Source organism: Labrus mixtus, chromosome 18 (genome assembly GCF_963584025.1).
Source record: "Labrus mixtus chromosome 18, fLabMix1.1, whole genome shotgun sequence".
In the NCBI taxonomy this organism is placed as follows: domain Eukaryota; kingdom Metazoa; phylum Chordata; class Actinopteri; order Labriformes; family Labridae; genus Labrus; species Labrus mixtus.
This window is the reverse complement of record NC_083629.1, coordinates 13,744,851-13,763,027: the sequence shown is the minus strand read 5'-3', so window position 1 is coordinate 13,763,027 and position 18,177 is coordinate 13,744,851. Positions and strand designations below refer to the sequence as shown.

At 39.2% G+C, this 18,177-nt stretch overlaps 2 protein-coding genes across 2 annotated transcripts; one reads left to right on the top strand and one right to left on the bottom strand.

The window, feature by feature from the left end:
• Positions 1-354: 354 nt before the first annotated feature.
• kif15 (kinesin family member 15) lies at positions 355-10,145 on the bottom strand. Its single transcript, XM_061062706.1, has 35 exons — positions 10,013-10,145; positions 9,741-9,771; positions 9,209-9,395; positions 8,974-9,050; positions 8,803-8,840; positions 8,598-8,695; positions 8,315-8,494; positions 7,871-8,080; positions 7,645-7,770; positions 7,392-7,514; positions 7,126-7,273; positions 6,828-6,919; positions 6,520-6,729; positions 6,174-6,351; positions 5,948-6,077; positions 5,601-5,742; positions 5,301-5,468; positions 5,083-5,211; positions 4,850-4,955; positions 4,299-4,464; positions 4,069-4,219; positions 3,886-3,971; positions 3,688-3,766; positions 3,518-3,604; positions 3,323-3,427; positions 3,068-3,190; positions 2,824-2,970; positions 2,616-2,711; positions 2,347-2,511; positions 2,077-2,171; positions 1,914-1,980; positions 1,801-1,838; positions 1,581-1,713; positions 1,023-1,154; positions 355-918 (listed from the first exon to the last, which is right to left on the bottom strand). Exons 1-35 carry the CDS (start codon positions 10,029-10,031, stop codon positions 850-852), a joined length of 4,131 nt encoding a protein of 1,376 aa, XP_060918689.1. The 5' UTR covers positions 10,032-10,145; the 3' UTR covers positions 355-849.
• A 1,504-nt stretch (positions 10,146-11,649) lies between these two features.
• tacc3 (transforming, acidic coiled-coil containing protein 3) lies at positions 11,650-17,673 on the top strand. Its single transcript, XM_061062710.1, has 17 exons — positions 11,650-11,780; positions 12,883-13,048; positions 13,434-13,561; positions 13,642-13,688; positions 13,774-14,884; positions 15,001-15,043; positions 15,134-15,272; positions 15,417-15,475; positions 15,568-15,698; positions 15,860-15,944; positions 16,078-16,206; positions 16,557-16,624; positions 16,709-16,752; positions 16,832-16,992; positions 17,071-17,177; positions 17,258-17,378; positions 17,474-17,673. Exons 2-17 carry the CDS (start codon positions 12,884-12,886, stop codon positions 17,537-17,539), a joined length of 2,604 nt encoding a protein of 867 aa, XP_060918693.1. The 5' UTR covers positions 11,650-11,780; position 12,883; the 3' UTR covers positions 17,540-17,673.
• Positions 17,674-18,177: the final 504 nt, after the last annotated feature.

Here is an 18,177-nt window from a genome sequence, read left to right as displayed (position 1 = left end):
AAAGGATTATAATCAATGATTGATTGTAAGCAATACTTAAGTGCTGTATTTTTATGAGCGTGGGCAAACAATACTTACAAAGTATTGCTTTTAAAGTAGCATTATGTAGTATAAATTGGTCACATTTGTAATTTAACCCTACTCCTTTAGATTTTAAACTCAAGCACCATATACCGTAATGGAAAGGTTTTAAGCTCGTGAAAATTGAAGGCTACAGGTTCTCACTTAATTTTCCATTATTGGATATTACAAGTCCTGTAAATGAAGATTTCATTGATCAGGGTCTTCTGACAAGATTTCACGGTAATTTTTACTCAGGAAAATAACACAAAATATGAAATTAAGACATGTAGGTGGCGGAAAAAAAACTTTTTTTAATTACAGTAATAAAAAAAGAATAGTGATTATGCTAAGATAGACACTGGCCATACACCTCAAGATGATTGGAAAATACAGGAAACCATCTAGCGTGGAAACAACTCAGACATACACAGACAATCACCAAATTGTGAACAAAATTCTGTAGATTTCACATTAAAAGGTGTAATGCATCAATTTTTCAAATTCACTTGAGTCTAAGAAAATAAATGACTTCACAAGATATAGCTGGACTAAGTTTTCAATACTGTCAAAGCTGCTGGTATCACAGTTCAGTTTAAAAAGGGACAATATTCTCGAGGAAAAACATTGTGATTGATGTAATATATAAAAATATGTCATCAACTACCTGAATGAGACAAGGTAAAAGTCACAATTTCTTTTTTTGCTTTAACTCAGTAAAAAGTGGACTTAAAAAGTTACTGACTGAGATGAAGTTCTCTTCTCTTCAAACAACTAAATAACAGCATTTCACGTCATCACAGAACATCCTGTGTTGTCTCGCATTAAACCACTCTCCGTCCTGAGCTTTTTATTTTCCTTTCAAACAAAAGCAGAGCAGAGAAGTTATTGACATAATGTGTTAATATTCTTCACGTTACCAAATAAAAACATCCTGTTATGATAGAAAAAATATTAGTTACCTCTTGAAGTTTGGTGTTCTCTAATTTCAGCTTCACAAGATATTCAATCCTCTGTTTGTGGTTCTTATGGCCCACAAGTTTTCCATTTTCCTCCGACAGCTGCACATTCTGCTTACGGAGAACCTCATTCTCCTAATAAACAGAACATGTATGTCAGTGCTGCAGCTCAAACAAAGTGCATCAATTTTGATCAAGGATTGATTGTTTCACAAAAAGAGATAAATACTGTCTCTGCAACAGAGATCTGCAAGTTTCTGTACTTTTTTAAACTATTTGTAAGACATTTTGACATGCAACAGAACGAATCACTAATCATTAGCTGCCAATAAATGTAAAATGGGAACTATGGGGGGTAGCCTAGCAGTTTGTGTGTGCACAAACGCCCTATGTACGGAGACTGTGATTTTTGACAGCTCCCATGCAAGTGGCATAAAGATGAATGTCACACTTTGCCAAATAAGAAAATGTCCAAGTTTTGTTCTTGCATCTTTTCTTTAGCAATAATCAACATGTGTACCAAGCAAGGTACAAAGAACAACAAACTTCTTCAGCTCTTACCTGAAGTAGCTTCTCTTCGTCGTGTACTCTGTGGTTCAGCTCTCTCAGCTCCAGACAGCGGTTTCTGAGCTCAGCAGTCAGGTCCTGAACGCAGGTCTGAGACTGGGTCAACATGGACTCCTGCGCCTGCAGTCTAATCAAACACAGACAGAATTTGTAAAATGTCAAGCACTGATAGATAATCAGAATAATAACAATAGTAAATAAAACAGCCCCTTACTTCTTCAGAGTGTCAGACAGCTTCTGCTCGATTTTGCTCTGTCAAAATGAGAGAACAATAAATGAGAAATCCTCCTTTCAATAAAGACAAAAAAGCAGAAGATAAATACAAACCTTCTCTGCTCTCTCCTCCTGCAGCTCTTTACGTATAGACTGCTTGATGGCCTCATTCAACTCTTCGCTGAAAAATTACAAAAAAAAGCATCATCTATACTGCTTATGACATCTACGATCTACATTACTAGATGACCTGATGAGGTGAAATTATAAACTCAACCTATTATTGTTTCCATTCTGGCTCTGCTTTGTGTAAAACTGGTCAAGTAAAGCCTGGATCTCCATCCGGACCATTTCTTTATCTGTCAGCTGTGACTGAGGACAAAAAAAAACAAGTTTTAAATATAGAACAACATTATAGAAGTGAAATATAAATCTTAAATTAAGAAGACAAAACTACAGTGAACCAGACACAACCCTGCTGAAAGACAATTTCAGTCTAATGATGAATGGCTTAAGATCAATTCAACTTCTGCACAAACACAAATACCTTTAGCCTCTGGATCTCCTCGTTCTTTGCCGTCCTCTCAGCATTGAGCTCAGTTAAAAGAACCTCCATGGTCATCATGGAGGAGCGTCGATTCTCCAGCTCCCGCTCCTGGCTCTCCAGGACCTGGGTCAGGTCCCTGTTGAAGCTTAATGGAGTGCAGGGAGTCTTGAGAAAAAGAGAGGTTCAGGAAAAAGATGAGCACACATTGCACTTCTGAATGCAGATTAAAGATAACAATAGGCTACATATAAACCACTGACTATTCTTACCCGGGGTAATGATTTAGGTGTGACTGTTGGATCGAACCCTGGTTTGAAACTTCCATTTCTGAGAGTTCTTTCAACGGCGTCTTGCTGTTGTTGCACCTAGTACAAAAGTTTTTTTTTTATAATGAGTATTTCTGATAACCTGTTATCATTTAGAAGATATTTTCCCTATTGATCATTGTCTTGTCTCTATCGAGATGCTTAACACTACCTTCTGCTGCAGATTCTGTATCAGGGCGTCCTTGTGGGCGGTTTGCTCTTGAGATGCTTGAAGGAGACTGTTCTGCTCATCCAAAACCTTTGTAAGTCTCTCAACCTCCTCTGTGGCATAAACAACCTCCTCCTGCAAAACCTCCACCTGAGAACACATCATGCATACGACACCATTGTGTCACCTTGTGAATTATTTATAACAAAATTGTGTCAAACAAGGTATTAAATAAGATGAAACTTACCTCAATTTTGTTGGAGGCTAAGCCCCTGTCTAAAGTTTCTTTCAGGTCACATATTTCTGTCTGCATCTTAGAATTCTGTTCTGTGATATCGTCCCTTTCAAGGCAGGCAGCATTATACTTAGCCTGGACAAACAATAACATTATTATTACAATAATAATCTGACCGATTTAAACATTTCTACAGTATAAGGTGGTAAAGTAAAGGAATAGGAAACTATGATATATATATATTTACAACATTAAAAAGGAAAGTACCGTGACTTCTTTGACGTCTTCAGACAGTTGTTCAATGCACTGATCCTTCTGGCTCTGCTCACAGCGGAGGTCTCTGGTTTGGTTCATCAGATCTAAAACAACATCCTGACAAAAGGTACACAGTCGGGATTCAGAAGGGTAAAAGACACACAACAATCACATTGGAAGGACTATGAGGAAACCCCTCTGGCTTACTTTTCCCTGTTTGATCTCCTGCTCCAAGCATTTTATCGTTTCATTGGCAGAGTTGAGATATTGTTCAAGATTGACAACTTTGGATGCCTTGAGAAAAAACAAAATAAGATTGAGCGATTGAGCTGCAATAACTGTTATTCTTAAACATGCACACTGTTCTTAGGACTGACCTGTTGTTGATTTTGTGCCGTCAGGGCTGAGACCTGTGTCTTTAGCTGTGTATTCTGCTGCACAGTTTCAATAAGTTCTCTGAAGGCATAACAAGGTCATCTGTGTTAATATTTTTTTTTGGGGGGGGGGGGGGAGAGATGATTTAAAAAAAGTTTAGTACACTTGCTATTGAAGCCATCGTCCGGCAACAAACTTACTTTGATGTGCTTTCTTTGTTTTCTTTTAACTGGGAGATCAGAGTGCTTGTCTGCTGCTGTTCATTCTGCAGAGAATTATTCAATTCCTAAAAAGGAGACATAAAAAAGAGAGTTAAACAATCCTCATAGTCTACATTTCAGGTAGAAATAAAAGAGATGGTGGCGTTTTATGAGTCCGCTCACAGTGAGCTGTGCGTTCAGCTTGTCAATCTCCTGCTGCCTGTCCTGCAGCTGCTGTCTTGCTAGATCAGCGTCAAACTTCGCCTCGGCCTGCAGCTGGTCAAATGAATCCTGCAGAGTACGATGCTGCTCCAGAAGCTGCTCCCACTCCAGCCTGGAATGAACACAGGGAAGTTGTGAATACATAAGACACATCAAAGCTGACAATGCAGATGTTTAAGAGTCCTGCTTACTGGACTTTGTCAAGTTGGAGCTGTGTGCTGATGAGATTGTTGGAGAGCTGGCTCATCTCTCTCTGCTGCTCACTCTGGCCATCTCTTAGCTCATTCTTCACGAAGGCCAGCTCCTTATCGGAGGACTGCAGCACCAGGCGTAGATCCCCGATCTCACTCCTCAGCACTGGAAGAAAGGGAAAGACAGATGTGTAACATTTGTGTATGGAAGCCCTGAGAGGAATGCAAGGAAAAGAAATTCAGATGATGTGCAGCCCGTATATAGGCATAAAGGGAAAAAAGTAATGTCAAATTTCCCAAACTCATTTCAAATATTTTAAAAATCATTTTAAAAGATAACGCTGGTAAAAGTAAATAAACCTTTCTAATATCATGCACACAGGAGAGAAGATAATGTGGATCAAACAGAACTACCAAAAGTTTTTTTACTAACTTCCCTCTCAAGGTTTTTGTAATTGTCCCGTGGCAGAAACTTAAAGTTCTACACCAGCAAAAGTGGAGTCTGGTGTAGAACAGGTGATTAGAACACGGGAGAAACATCAGAAGCCTACCTTCTTTGGCCTGCTGTTCAGACTGAAGCTTTTGCTGCAGCTCACCGACAGTTTCTTGCAGGTTGAGCTGATCTCTTTCCTTGTTAGCTCGCTCAGTAGAAAGAAGCTGAATCAGGTGTAAAGAACAATTATGAAAATACATTATTTATTAATTTAATGACACCAGGTTATTCATAACATAACATTGAGTTTTTAAAAGACAAAACTGTCAATAAGGAACACGAGGACACTACCTCGTCTTTGCGGGCGGACTCTTGTGACATCACAGCTATTTGCTCCTCAAGTTTTGCAATTTGTTGCAGCAGCTTGTGGTTCTTCATCTCCTCATCATTCAGCTGTAACTGCACATTACTCGTTTGTTCCTAATAAGAGAATTAAAAAGAATAAGAGCCAATAAAAGTACTACATGTTTTATGTGCAGACATGTAAGGGATAATGGATGTTGCTGTACATGCACTTGGCGCAGTTCCTCTGTCAGAGCCATCTCTGCCATGTCTGAAGGAGGCTGCTCAGACCAAATATCATCTCCTTTATCATCTGTCCCGTTCAGGTGTTCTGGGCTAGACAGAGGCATGAAGCAGGACCGCAAGTTGTATGCTTTGGTGGGCGTGGTGAGAATCTGGTATAATAGATATTCAGGAGAAAGAAGAGAATTACTTTTTTTTATAATAACTGTTTTGAGAATCTGCAATTTGGATAGAACAAAAACATTTTTGGTTGTGATCATAAACAAATCTCAAATCACACTCACCTTTAAAGTTTCAACATGAATTCTGTTCAGCTCAGACACCTCCTTTTTTTTGCAAGCGTTGGTGGCTTCCAAAATGTTTTCCAAATGACTGTTAGACTTCTCGAGGTATCTTTTATCAGACTCCAGTTGAGACAACTGTTTCCTAGAACACAAAGCAAGGGCAAAAAATTAATAAAAAAATTTAAAGAACAGCCTGTTCTTGAAGCAAAAAGAGTCAGAGAGGTGTAGATTGAACACAGTAAGAATTGTTATACTATCAAATCAAAGAGTTAGCGTGAGACATCGTTCAACCAAAAAAAAACCTGAAACTTTACTTCAACTGTTTTTGTCAATGAAACATTTCTTACTTGGTGACTTCTTTGTATTCCTCAAAGGCGTTCAGAGCAGATGAGAGGTCAGACTGTTTCTGAAGCAGCTGAGCCTTCAGCTTCTCAGTTGCAGTCTCTACAGCCACACATGTAGAAGAGGCTGCTGGAGCTGTGTGAAGCAAAATCAGTTCATTGACATGTTTAGATACATCGCATTAATCCGTCCTTCTTTTTTTTTTTACAATGAAGCTGATAATAATCTCACTTTCTGTGTTTTTTTCTGTCTCCATAGCCCTCTGGAAGACTTCTTCCAGTTCAGCTGAAACCTGGCCTATGGCCTCCTCAGCTTTCACCACAGATTCAAGTGAACGGAGCTGCCGGTTCTCCTCCCTAAGACTGAAGTTCTCTGCTGTATATCGAATCATCTTTGGGTGATGCTCAACCTAAAAATGCAGAATTTATTTTTATTATCATTATTATTAATTTAACAATATAGTGTTGATCTTGTACAACTTGTTGTAAATGTCTGGCGCTTTAAAAGACTAGTTACTGATACATAAAATCCAATGTAAACCTACTGTCTTTTTTTTTAACACTGAATGGGCTTTTACCTGATCCCTTAAGATCTCGATCTCTTCTTTTAGCTGGCCAATCAGAGCCTGAGACTGCTTGTCTGACAGTAAGCCTTGTTCTGCCTTCAATCGTTTTTCAAGGCGAGAGATATGGTCCTCCCGAAACCTGATGATCATTCGGCTGGAATGGATGAACTTGTCTTTCTGGGTCCATGCCTCCTCAAGCCGAGCAACCTTCTCTATTAGCATCTGAGTGTAGTCAGACATTGTGTTAAGTTCCCATGCACAAACATCCTCACAGCAGCATTTATTCCAAAATATAAACAATACAAAGAAAAATCCCATACCCTCTTCTCCTGTTCTCGTTTCCTCCACAGACGAACAGCAGCCATAAACTTTGCTTTAAACGAGACATCCTGTTGATTTCCAATGGCTGGAACTGATGAGAAAACTCAGATTTATATTTTTATAACATATCAGAACACATTTCTTTAATAACACAAATGCTTTCCATGTAATATAGTTCCCTACATCAGAGTATTATACACAATACTGTGGTGAATTTGAAATGTATGCAAATGGTTTCAAGAGGATGTCACTGTGAAGGTTTTATGCTTGGTAACAGGTTTATGTGAGTATTGTTACCCATAGGGAGTTCTGGTCCTCCAGGTGCTAAGTCTCTACCATAGTCCACTCCCTGAGACCCGAGTGCCAGTGCAAGCTGCTCCTTCAGCTTCTTCACCTCAGCCTGTAGCTGCCTCACATTTCCCTGTGTGTCTTCATTGATAATGGCCTAACAAGAAATGATAATTGCACAAGGATGAGATTAGAAAATGCTCCAATTCTCAAATAATAAGAGATTAAGTTTTATCTTTTTTTAACATTATAAAGCAGTGTTTGATGACACATACCTTATTCTTGATCAATTTTGCTCTCTGTGCAAAGTGCAAAGTAGACAATGTTTCTCCAAAACACTTTGAACCGGGGTGTACATTAGCAATGATATAAGTCTTAGCATTGCCTCCAAGAGAATCCTTTTGTGGGGAAAGAAACACATCAAGCTGTCAAAGTGCAGAATACCTTTTTAAATTAGAAGGTGCAGTCACATCTTTCAATTTATAATAAAAAATTAAATCTACAAAGGAATGTGAAAGCATCACTTACTCTTAGCAAGAAGGTGAGTTTAGAGTCCCTGTAGCAGATGTGGCGGTTCTTCCCATTGGACACATCAACCAGTGCCATGATCACCTGACCCAAGCACATGAGGGAGCGATTGATACTGCTGGCCTCCTAAAAGAGAATATTTACAGAAAATACCTGTTGGTAAAAGACAAAATAATACAAGAGGGATACTAAAATGCAGAAAAATTAAAGAAAATTGAAGCTTTACCTTGAGTCTGGAGCCTTCTGCGTGTGTGTCTTTCTGCCTCTCAGACCCTGCCAGATCAACCAGGTTCAACTGAGACATTCGAATGTTCACCACTTCATTAATGGACTCTTTGGACTCCAGAGTCATGGTGAACACTGCATGAGATCTGGAAGACTCGCGGTTCATAGAGGTGGAGGCTACTCGTCGATTACGCCAGCCCATAGACAGCACCTAAGTGGTTTCAAACAGATTATCAGTGCACTCCTATCAATATATATCTCAAGATAGCACCATATAATTATGGGTTTAATGTAATCTTGGAAATATTAATTTGCATGATCATAATCAAACTGGATACAAGACGTACAGATTACAGCCTTCCTTACTAGTCAGGCATGAGTGTTACCTTGTATTACAGTAAGCACAATAACATTTGATGAGTCATAAATCGCAAGGAATTCATACCTGGTAGGCTTCAGCAGCTGAGTTGACGACCTTCTCCACAGCTCCCTCAACAAACATCCCTTTCTTGATGTTTTCCCTGAGGAAAAGGCTCGCTGAGGCTGTGTCCAGAAGGTCGTAAATTTGTTCGTTGTATATTTCAATAAACGAACATTTGCAAAGGAAACTCTTAGACTGAGCAGACTTTAAGGAAAAAGAACAAACAAAGCACAACATTTATTAGAAAACCAGCATAAAAAAAATTGGGTTTGCAACACTTTCATAGTAATAACATTTCCAAGCTCACCCTTTCCTTTTCTCTGTTGATGAGAAAAAACAAGTATTCAAAACTTCGAGGAATAACCCCTCTAAGTTCATCTGTGAAGTTATCCAACTCAGATGGGCCTGGAGGGAGAGAGACAAAAGTCAGAAAGAAGTCCAGTGTAGAATAATTCCAATGCTGAATATGGTATTTCATAGTACACAAAATAATGATCATATTTCCGTCTTACCAAGCATGGTGAATGTTTTCCCTGAGCCTGTTTGTCCGCTGTAAATCAAGAGAGGTATCTGATGAGGAACTGTGCTGCACATGTCACACAACCCAAATCAATAGTGTCAATAATATACATATAATATCTTCTTATTTTACACTGTATAAATAAAACTTTAAGTCCACTTACTAGGCAAATATTGTACCATTATATCCATTGATGCAAGACTCAACAATATTCTTAGCCACACTGGAGAAGACAGAGTCCTGTGGAAGAAGGTTGGATAACTATCAGGCAAATACTGACCAGGACCAACTAAAGATTTGATTTATCCCGAAAAAAACAATACTTTTATTAACTCAAACTAGTGTAACATATTATTTTAACATTATATGTTTAAAATAGGATTACAGCGTGCCCCTACCTGAGATGTGTCCATATCAGCAACATGATCGTAGGTGAATGTGCGTGGTTCTGGTTTTGAGAGCAGACGGATGGTGTTGGGTGAGGTAACTGTGAGACACAGATTCTGATCTCCATCTGTGGTCAGCCCGGTTCCCTGAGTCAGAGGTCGCACTCGAACAAACACTTTAATGGAGTCGCTGTCACTGCTGTGGGAACAGAGAACAAAAATAACACACGGTCTCTTATTTAAAAAAACAAAACAAATTAAGTTGTAGATGTTAAAAACAAACAGGTATCAGTGTTTGTAACTTGTGCTACCTTTTTAAGTTTGGAAGACATGAAAATGTTTATTTATTTGCAGTTTTTTGTAATAAAAAAATCATCTCGGGAAGAAAAAAGTAACCACACGTGTGTTATTTACGATACTTTCGTGGTATTAACCCTGATCCCCATGTGCTCTACGGGGTATGGGAATTGTCCCATGTAAAGATAAGCTTTGGAGGACTTTGTTAAAGCTGTGATGAAAAGTGTGAGAACAGGTAGCACCTTACCTGGAGACCAGTTGGGATGCATCACCAGATCCTGTCAACAAAATATTAAATAGTTACATTTGAGTAAGAGATTTAGTAAACTGTGTGTACACAATAATGGCTAAAACACAAGGACACTGCCTACTGTGAGTATTTAGCGTTACCTGACTCCAACTGGATTAAAAGTAACGTTTCACACAAACGGTGAATATTGGCGTCGACAAGTTTGACGTTTTGTGGCTTTTGTCATCATATTCGTTTGCCAAATAAACAATATATTGTTGTTACTTTACCTCTTCCACTCGAATTCATTGTGAAAGAAAATGTGCTCGTTCTTAGTTTGCTGGAAGATTAACTTTCTACATAACACAGTCAGCGGGAGAGCACGACACTGTTTACATCCCTCAAAATTGGCGGGCAGGTCGTCCTCCACTTCTTCTTCGTGGTGTGCGCTTCTTCTTCTACTTCATTTGGGCTTCATCTAGAGTGAATGGCGCCCCCTGTTGTGTCGGAGAGCAACAGCATAACGTCATGAAGAGCCAAAGACCCGGATGTTGATATGAGAACTGTTTCATAGTGATAGTAAAAACAAGCCCTTTGTATCCTTCTATTTTACTATCTAACATCTTAGCCAGAAAGCTTTAAGTTTCCCTTTTTAAATTTAGATTAAAACAGTGAATACTCAATGTTATCTTTAAAGCTGAAGTACATTGTTTTCACTGTTTATGCTTTAAAGCCTCTACCCTTTCTTCTTTGGTTATTGGACCAAAATAAAAGTGTTTATCTTCATCTGTTGCAGCGAGCATAACACGATTTTTTATTTTATATTCTGTTGACAGAATTGTACATGTCTGTCGTTCTTTTCTGGCCCTTCCCTACAACCTGTTGATTCCCTTTTATTTCTATTAATCCAGCCTGTCTCACCCTTCAAAAGATATTAGGTGTCAGAGAAACTGACATCTTGAATAACTTGAGGGATATATTGTGGAGACTCCCGTTCTCTTATTGAATAGGATTGAGTTTACATAGGCCCTACTAACACATTTTTAAAGCTCACAGTGTCTTTAATCCCAAGTAATAATTTTAAATAGTATTAGGTTCTGCTAACGCTGTAACCAAGAATTATGTCTTTTGTTTTTGTTGTTTTACTGTCTGGTGATGTCTTGGTTTACAATCAAGCACTAAAATATCTACTGTACTGCACAACAAACCATTTGATTACTTTTAAACAGACAAATAACAGATCATGATATAATACTCATGGTAAAAAGGCAAGTCTCATGTTTACAGTCAGAGCACGGTAAAAAGAATCTCTGTAATAAAAATAAATCAGAATTGGATGTTGTTTCCAAAAGAGCTTATGTAATGAAGGCACTCAAAAAAAACGAAAGGACAATTTGACTTTAAAAAAAAAATACTGCACAATTCCTACATTAAATGTGTATGAATTTTGCATGGTCCCTGTTGCTTAGTTTTCATTCAGAATTTGAGATTTTATGTTTGTTTGTTTTTCTTAACTTTATTGTTTTTTTTTAATGAAATAAAATTGACAAATAAAAAATAAAAAATAAAAATATTTTTTATGTTGACAGCATTGTCTTGTCATCTGTTATTTCGGAAGTGTATGAATTTTGCATGATCCCTGTTGCTTAGTTTTGAGATCGAGATTTTATGTTTGTTTGTTTTTCTTAACTTTATTGGGGTTTTTTTATGAAATAAAATTGACAAATAAAAATAAAAATAAAAATAAAAATAAAAATAGTTTTTATGTTGACAGCATTGTCTTGTCATCTGTTATTTCGGAAGTTTGTCCTTGTGGGCTGTCCTCGATTGGGTCATATCCGCTTATCGACGTGATTGGCTGCTGAACCAGGAAGAGGTTTCCTTTGAATGATTCCGGCGATTTTATTGGTCCATTTCAAGACTTTTAAATTCCAAACGGTTGACTCTCACAGTAGGCGAGGGCATTTCAAAAGCGCATCATTATAGTTTGACCAGCCTGCAGTTCAAGTCATTGACGAATTACGTTATATTTTCGGACAACTGCATTGGTGTTTTAAGGTAGGTGGAAAATATAGAAAGCAAAAGTAGAGTAACTAAAACCTTGATCGTGTTTCTGTCCATTCAACACAATTCAAAGGTAATGTTTACCTAGTTAGATCTTACGTAGCTACGTTAGATGATAACATAGTTACAAAGCCGTGTTGGTATAGTACTGTCAAAGTTTATGTGAGTTTTGTCAAGAGTAGACTAACCAAAGGGTCGAGATGGGACTTCTGTGACAAATGCCTAGCTGACGTTTGTCCTCGATAAAACGTAAACTTAACGCGGATGTTGAGTCACACTCCACGTTACATGCGATGTGAAACACTGACTTCAGATAGAAAACGTGGCTCGTATTGATCACATGACATCAGTAGGACAAAGGCATCATTATACTGCTCCAATGGTGAACGAACAAAAAGGTGCGTGAAAGAAATGTCTTGTGATTCAACAGAGAGCCCCCAAGTCATGTCACCTTTTCATTTTTGCCTTGTATTTTAAATGTACACTTTGGGTCTGATGTGGTCTTATATGATTGTATTTATCAAATAATGATGTGATGGCCAATAAGAAAAGTTGAGGTCTTTTTTTAAAATCACATATTAGTTAGGAATTTTGAGAAAGTGACAACCTAATCTGACTTTTTACAGACGAATACTAAACAAATGAGCGCTCTCTGGTGGACAAACTGTGGAATAGCAGAAACCTTTCTATACTTTTTTTTGTTACTGATCAATCTATTCATTTTGTTTGACACCAACATATATTTGAAATAAGTATAATTTACTGTGTAGTGCCAGCCTTGTTTTTTTCTTATCTTTGTTCAAAATTTGAGGCTATTTTTTTTACCTTCTATTATACAAAACATGCTTCTCTAGAAGGAGTGTATTATATCAATACAATTATAGACATACACAAACCCAGACTTATAAATATGAGAAGATTGATTTAGTCATGCTTTTCTTATGATTCTGGTAAGTTTATGAACTTTAGGCTCTGCACAGATCAGTAAACCCCATGACCTAAACTTTCTTATCAACCGTGAGCAGCTTTAATGGATGAGGTCAGGATGTTCGTTCCAACCTCTCTAACTTAGAGTTTGCCTCTCTGCTTTTCACAGGATGAGTTCTGTTGACGTGAATGATGAGAATCGTGCTGTCTGCCTTGGAGGAAAGCATAACAGCTCAATTAATGACATTTTTGCCCTGGATCAGCCGACTGGGAGGCCGTCTATCCTGCGCCAGACAGAGAACCTGCCCAGCAAGACGGTGCCAAAAGCAGCTAAGGTACTAGTCTGCTCACTCGAATGTTGTGTCCCCCATGTCTTTGAATATTTGAATACTCCATCATGATAGAAGGCTGAAGTCAAGTTACACTTAAGTATGACCATTTTGGAATGCTATTAGATTTTGCAAACCACAAGCTGTTCACAAGGAAATACAGTATGTTAGCTTAGCTGCTTCTGTACACCTTTTTAAAATATTAGACTTTTTGACCAAAATCATTTTAACCTATTCAGCTATTTCAATATGTTCACAGCAACAAATAACGCTCATGTTGGTGGCTGAAGCCAAAGGGATACTAGTGTGCTAAGTAAACCAATTTTGTATTTATAGGACGGGAGGGACTTGTCCATTTTTTTACTTTACTGATCAAATTGCTTGTGTACAGGTTTGTTTTCAGACTCCAAGAAGAGACCCTGTGACTAAAAGAATCGTATCTCCATCCAAGTCTGTCAAGATGACAAGCTTGGACGAGTGTACTAAAGCATTGGAGTCCTTAAATTTGGATATGACAAAGTAAGAAACATTTCACGTACTTCAAAATGCCCTCAGAGACTTAAATAAACAATTATATTAAAGTCTGTTTGTTTTCACAGCGTTTTGCCACAAGATGCCATTGTTCAGTCTGATGAGCCCAAACCTGGTAAATAATAACATTTTACAAACACCTTATATGCCTATAAATGCTGAACATTTCTGATTTAACTTGTATTTATTTATTTTCACAGAAGAGTCGTCTTATCCCGATGATGACATGCCGATACAAAGCAAAGGAGGCTATCAGTTGGATTTTGACAACCTTGATGCTGTCGACCCATTTCAAGGATCTAACAAGATGGTCCTCTCTCCTGCAAGACCAGTTGTTGAAAACCCACCTACGCCTGAAGCCGATCCTCAACACACAGAACCAGAAAAGATCTCAGAGGAGCCTACCAAAATAGAATCAGCACTAGACGAAACGCTCCCATTCACCACATCTGTGGAGAACTCCCTGGTTGACGTCTCTGCAAACATCAGCTCCACAGAGAGCAGCGTTGTCACCGTTGTGAGGGTCCCAGCGGTCGAGGAACAAGATTCGTGCACTGCCACACCCGATGAAAAACAACCTGCTGAAACATCGACAAGCTTTAATCAAGACAAAGTGTCAGGCAGTTTCATTGAAGATGCTCCACTGCCAGCGAAAGGTTCATACAGCTTGGATTTTGACAACCTTGATGAAATAAATCCTTTCCAAACCGGTGGCCCTAAAATGCAGAACTCCCCTGTACTTGGGAGAAAAGAGCCAGACAATATCCCACCCGTCGAGGAGATCAATATTAAGCAAGATAAACCCATAAATGTTGAATTGCCTGAGGTGCCTCAGCAGGTGTCTGTTCAGCCTGAGGTGAAGCCCATAGCTGCAGTGGCCCCAATGTCAGCTAATGCTGCTGAGTCTATGCCCCAGCTAGCTGATGCCCCTGTCACAGGAGAACCGGTCAAACTCGAGTTCAGTTTCAATGATGGCAGCAAGGTCAAACAGAAGCCCCCACCCAAGAAACTCGGCGAAAGGCCACCTGTTTTAAAACCGAAAGAGGGAAAGCCGACATCAGATATCAAACCACCGAGAGAAGCTCCAGTGATGCCCGGTGCCTCTGACGATGCTGCCGTTCTGGCTCCCAAAGTGTCTTATTCGTTTGACTTTGATAAATTTGACGACCCAAACTTCAATCCCTTTGGCACAAAAGCAAGCATGCAGAACTCTCCGATGTGCAGCAAGAAATCTGTCCCTGTGCTCATGGAGACTTCTGTTACAGAACAAGTGGAGGAGCCTGCAGAGAAGGAAGCTGTTTCAGAACCACGGTATGTTACCTTTTTCTTATCTGAGTCTATCAAGAATTTAACTGCCGTGGACACTTTATGTGCCAGAAGCACTTCATTTCCCTGCATGAGTTTGTATGCCTTTTCGCCCTCTGTAGTGCTGGAGAGAGTGTCCCAGCTGCCGTCCCCAAGCCTGGAGCGGTAAGAGAAGTATTTACACGTTGGTACAATACTACTACATTTTTCCTTTGTGTGTTTCTCACATTTTTTTTTTATCTTTTTGAATGACAGGATGTTGAAGCCAAGGTTGCCTCTGACCCTGACAAGACATTTCAACTTGAAGCTGAACAACCTGTGGAGAGTCCTCCTGAGCTCAAGTCAAATGCCATCCTGCCAGAATGCATTGACGAGTTTGTTCCCGGAACTGTTTGTAAGGACCTTTTTTTGAGTTAACTCTATTTTATCAAATTTAACAACACATTTTGAGATATTGTCTAGTGCTAGTGTATGATGCGTCCATTAAAAAAAAAAAAAAGAGCTTATTTTGAAGTGAACCTATCCTCTTTATTTCCAGTCATGGCCAATGATTTTGATGGACAAATCGATTACCTTGAACAGTTTGGATCCAGCAGTGTAAGAACTATCTGCAAGTGAATGACGACATTCTTTCATTGTCAGTGCACGACCTGAATTAATTTTGATTACATTTATTTTTTTGTCTGCAGTTCAAGGAGTCTGCACTGAGGAAACAATCCTTGTACCTTAAATTCGACCCACTCCTGAGAGAGAGCCCGAAAAAGTCTGCAGGCCCGGCTGCTCAGACCCACTTCCCTCGCCCCTCTCCCTTTGTTACGCGGTATGACGCACTTCTGTTTTCACTTACACTGATTGCTGCTGTTAGCGAACGTTTAAACTGAATTTGTTCTGCTCTGGAAATTCTGTACAAAAAAATGAAATTTGACTGAAATGTCACCGCCGTTTTTTCTTTTCTTTTTTTTTTCTCTCGTCCTGATTCAGACTTGAAAATCCTCAAGAGACAGACAAGATTGCAAATGCAACACAAAAGGATCATTTCAAACTGTTCGATGATGCTACAGCACCTGTAAGTCACTATTAGCATATGTTGTGTCTTAATGCATGTTAAAATGTGGAAGTGCCTGCCAATTGTTAAAAAAACAAAACAGTCATTGCATCCTCTCCTAACTTTATGTATTTACTCTGTAACTGTCATCTAGGCTCCTCCAATCCTTGAGGGTCTCGTCCCTCTTTTCCCCCAGCAAGCAAACACAGAGGACGCCATTATTGAAGTGCTGAAGTACAGTCAGAAAGATTTGGACGCAGCCATCGCCAGGGTCACAGCAGAAGTATGTCCTGCTAAATATTTTGTGATTTGACAAAAAAAAGGTTTGTCATTTAAAGCGAGATTGTTGGGGTGGATGTAAATTCAGGGATTTTAATGCAGACTTTAACAACCACTCCAGATCTTTAATGATAGCTTGGCTTTTCAAACCCACTCACATAGTTTCAACCACCATACTGTCTGGATGAACCTCAAGCATACAGGTTTCTTTGATAATGTATGCTTGTGGTTCATCCAGAACGTATGGTGGTTGAACACTTTAGGCTTTAAGCTTTAGGTTTTCTGAATGAACAATGATTAAACATATTACGGGTACCTGAAGAAATAATAATAACTGTGTATCTTCTCCATTAGGCAACAGAAAATGAGGAGCAATGGAGTGCAAAATATAAAAAGCTACATGGCGATGGTCAGGAGATGAGGTGAGCTCAGAGTGTAATTTGGTTTCTGTCATTTCATTTGATTTCAGTGTTGTAGATATTTTACATTTGTTTCTCTCTACACAGGAAAATTATTGCAGAATTTGAGCTTGTGATTGCAAAAATGATGGGTAAGTTAAAATACATTATGTGCCGTAAAAAAAGATTATTCATGTACTGTTGTGTCGTTAATCTTCTTGCATCTTTTAGCCGATCAGGAGAAGGAGAGGGAGGTGTCCCAGGCGAAGCTCAAAGAGGTCCTGTTGGAGAAGGATCAGGTGTCCGGTGACCTGAACGCCATGGAGAGATCTTTCTCTGACCTTTTCAAGAGATTGGAGAAGTACAAGGATGTTGTTGAGGGTTACAAAAAGGTAAGAACCACAAAAGCATGACACGTATTGCGGTGTGCACAAAAGCTGTGGAAGTTTGATTGGTTTGATTATCCCCAGAATGAGGAGACGCTGAAAGCTTGTGCTCAAGATTATCTGGCAAGAATCAAAAAGGAGGAGCAGCGCTACCAGACCCTTAAAGCCCACGCTGAGGAGAAAATTACACTGTAAGAAACCTGACTACTGTGCTGTGAGTGTCAACTGGAAGACTATGAAGTGTCTAACTGGCTTTTATTCTTGATTTCAGTGCGAACGGAGAAATTGCTGAGGTGAGGTCCAAATACAAGGCGGAGGTATCGGGACTGCAAGCACAGCTGCGCCGGGAGCAGCTGAAGGTGCAGTCACTGGAGAAGAGCCTGGACCAGAAGGTGAGAGAGAAAAAAACGAATAGTCGGGAATATTTACAAAGGTTTTGCACTATTGTCAGATTTTTCTAATGTCCCTTATATTTTTTTGTTTTCAGGAGAAGGAGGCAGAAGAGCTGACCAAACTCTGTGATGAGCTAATCGGCAAAGTCCAGAGGGGTTGAGCTTATTTGTAAATACTGTAAAATATTTTCATTTTCCTTTTTGTTGTTGTCCACATCATTTTCTTGTGCAGTCTTTTGTTTGTCTCTTTCAATGTTCTTAAACTGTAAGTAAATAAAGATGATTTAGAAGTTTAGAGCCTGTGTGATAATTAATAGACCTATATTTTATTTCTGTTTGCATGCTGATGAACCACTTGGGGGCAGTAATTGTCTTCATATTAGAGTTTTTTTTTGTCAACAATTGGTGCATTTGAAGAAAAAGAAAAAAAGAAGTATTCACCCACTCCTCAAGAGTGTGGAGCCAAAGCTCATCTCCATCCTCTGATGCTTACAACCAACAAGAAGAGCTCATCTGACACAATGCTCCCCTTCTTTCCTGTGCAATCACAGGCTCCTGTCACATCACTCCCACAGCAGGACAATGCACTTCCTAAATGGTGAAAGAATATCCTACCTAGATTGGAGTTGAATGAGGTGGTAGTGCAGATCAAAGTGAGGGGAGGCGGGGTGGTTCGATTCACTTAAATGGGGGGGGGGGGGGAGAGAGATGCTGGTCACTCTGTGTAGTCTTGCAGGGGCCGTCACTCATCTAAAGAGAGGACCGTGAGACTGCTCTTGTGTCTGTGCTGTATCTATTC